Here is a 2,508-nt window from a genome sequence, read left to right as displayed (position 1 = left end):
ACACAGACCACAGGGTGAGCACCCCCTGCTGGCCTCACTAACACCTCTTCCAGCAGCAACCTAGTTTTCCCAGGTCTCCCATCCAGGTACTTACCAGGCTCAACCCTGTTTAGTTTCAGTGGGCAAACAGTCTTGGGCTACAGGGTTGAGGGGCTGCCGCTTTTACTTTCGTTTTGTGTTTGTTTATTTGATTACAGTTTTATGTTTAAATGTTCACCGGTTCCCGCCTCCTTCTTCCCTGAGCTACGAACTTTGTTACAATATGTATTACTAGAGAGCTCGAATTCCTGAAGGGGAACTCTTCATTTAGCCAAAAAGTACAATGCCATTTTATAATGAAGTACTGCATTTTTGTCAGCTAACACATTTATCACCAGCCAATATTCACATTAAAACTAATAGTATTCCCTACTGATTACATATTTAGTTTAGAATGTGTGACCTGTGCTGGCAAAATGAGTCCACTTCTTTTCTTAATAATAATTTCTATATCACAATTCACAATAAAGCTATTTTTATTTTATCTTTGTTATTATAAATAAGAACAGATGCAAAAAAGTAGAACAAATATAACAAAGAAACAAATAATGCATTGCCTTTTTCATTTTAAATCTAAACAAACGCATTCAAGTAAGAAAAACAAATAATCAAATGTAAAAATCTATTTAGTTTGTTCTTTACAAATAAATTGATTATTAAAACTACAAAAGCAGTTCAATCAAGAGCAGCAAGTGATTCCCTCTTTTCTTTTTATTGTTGGATTAACATTAATGAGGCGGCCTACATATTAAGCCCTACTGTACTGCACGGATCTAATAGAATGTTACACATCAGATGTTTTTCCCCAACAGTTCCCCAAATGTTCACTTAAGACATAACAGATTATGTTTGCGTAAATACTTAAATACTGTAATTCTGTGTATATGTGTATATTTATCGGGATCGCGCGCAGTCGGAAGCACCTTTATGTGCACTCTTCGGATGACAGTCAGCGTGAGAAGTGAATGGAGAAAAGGTACTCCTCTCAGAAAACGTACAAATAAAGGTAATTAAACATCTAAAATTATTATTTGGAGCATTGGGATCGCTAGACGAGGGCTTAACGATAATAATATCGTTAATAATAATTTTTGTGAAAATCTCAAAATCAACTAAAATCAACATTTTTCACTTTTTTTGCCTGTAGCTATTTTATTGAATAAATGTAGCTTTGGTGAGCATACTTTGTTATAGTGTCTCTGAGTCACACACATGCACACAATAGCCCCTATACAACAGCAGTCAGCTATAGGCCAAAAATGAAAATACAAGTGAAAATAATTAAAAAAAAAAAGATTGGCCTTGTTCTTTGACAAGAGTCCAATTACATGTCATGCACCTGTCCATGAACAAAACTAGATACCCAGGCAGAACAAAACCACCAGCAGCAGCATTTCATTTTCCAGGAAACCCAACAGAAGCGGGAATATTTATAAATTGCCTTTTCCAAGAAAATCACTACCATGACATACTCACCCCACCCGATCAAAGTAAAGCCCCACAGGTACTTTGAATCAGACAAGAAGGCCATGAAGATGAGACTGTGCAGGTACAAGCCTTCTACCAGGATCCAGTAGTAGTTTGTAGCCAGGAAATAGATGAACAGCAAGACGGTCACTTTACAACCCATCTGAAAATGAAGAGCGGAGCAGAAAAAGTCAACACTCATATCACAACATGGCAGTTTCGATTAAATAGAGCCAAATGTCCCAAGTTATTCAGTAAACAAACTGGCTGGGAAGCAATACTTCAGCTGTGACAAACTTATTTCCTACTCTCGGTTGGAAGCCACCAAGACTGTAAAAAACAGTGCTCTGTTGAGATGCTTCAGCTCAGACTGACATAAGAGCAAAACAAACCAAGATGCTTTTGTTTGGTTTGCTGATTTGGGACAATCAGTACAATTACATGGGGTTCTTTAGATCAAACCAAAGAATCTCTAATGTGCTAATATTTGTTTAAACACACTGCATCAGTGCATGACATAATCGGGCATAAAAGTGCAGAATCAGAGACACATTTAAAGTATAAATTTACTTAAATTAAAGGGATATCTAAACAAAAATGGAAAATTCTGTTTACTCACCCTCTAAATTATTCTAAACCTGTATGACCTTGTTCCTTCTTTGGAACTTAAAAAAATATGAACGAATATTTCACCTTTTGAAAGTCAAAGCAGAATTGGACCCCATTGACTTTGACTGTATAGAAAAAAACAATCTTCTGTTGTGCTCCAAAGAAGAAAGAAAAGGTGAACTGTCACCTTTACGTCCACTCTGTTATATCCTACAAAAGTACTCATCGTCATGAATCCTCTTTTAGAATAAGTAGCTCATTAACTTCTTTTAAAGGGGTCATATGATGCGATTTCAATTTTTCCTTTCTCTTTGGAGTGTTACAAGCTCTTGGTGCTGTAAGAAAAAGGATGAGGACGATGAAGATCTCGATGAAGATGTTTATTGCAGCATA

The 2,508-nt window shown here is 36.4% G+C and overlaps 1 protein-coding gene across 1 annotated transcript in view; it reads right to left on the bottom strand.

Annotated features, from left to right (window-relative positions):
• LOC107700207 (parathyroid hormone 2 receptor-like) overlaps positions 1-1,669 on the bottom strand; it is a gene marked incomplete at its 5' end in the record, with an annotated part of 43,406 nt that extends 41,737 nt beyond the window's left edge. Inside the window, one exon of the mRNA XM_016501787.1 lies at positions 1,516-1,669. Coding sequence (XP_016357273.1) covers positions 1,516-1,669 — 154 coding nt within the window. The remainder of the gene's footprint in view (positions 1-1,515) is intronic.
• Positions 1,670-2,508: the final 839 nt, after the last annotated feature.

Source organism: Sinocyclocheilus anshuiensis, unplaced genomic scaffold, assembly GCF_001515605.1.
Source record: "Sinocyclocheilus anshuiensis isolate Anshui unplaced genomic scaffold, SAMN03320099.WGS_v1.1 scaffold1404, whole genome shotgun sequence".
NCBI classification, from domain to species: domain Eukaryota; kingdom Metazoa; phylum Chordata; class Actinopteri; order Cypriniformes; family Cyprinidae; genus Sinocyclocheilus; species Sinocyclocheilus anshuiensis.
Note: the sequence above shows the minus strand (reverse complement) of the source record. Positions and strands in the feature narration are given on the sequence as shown.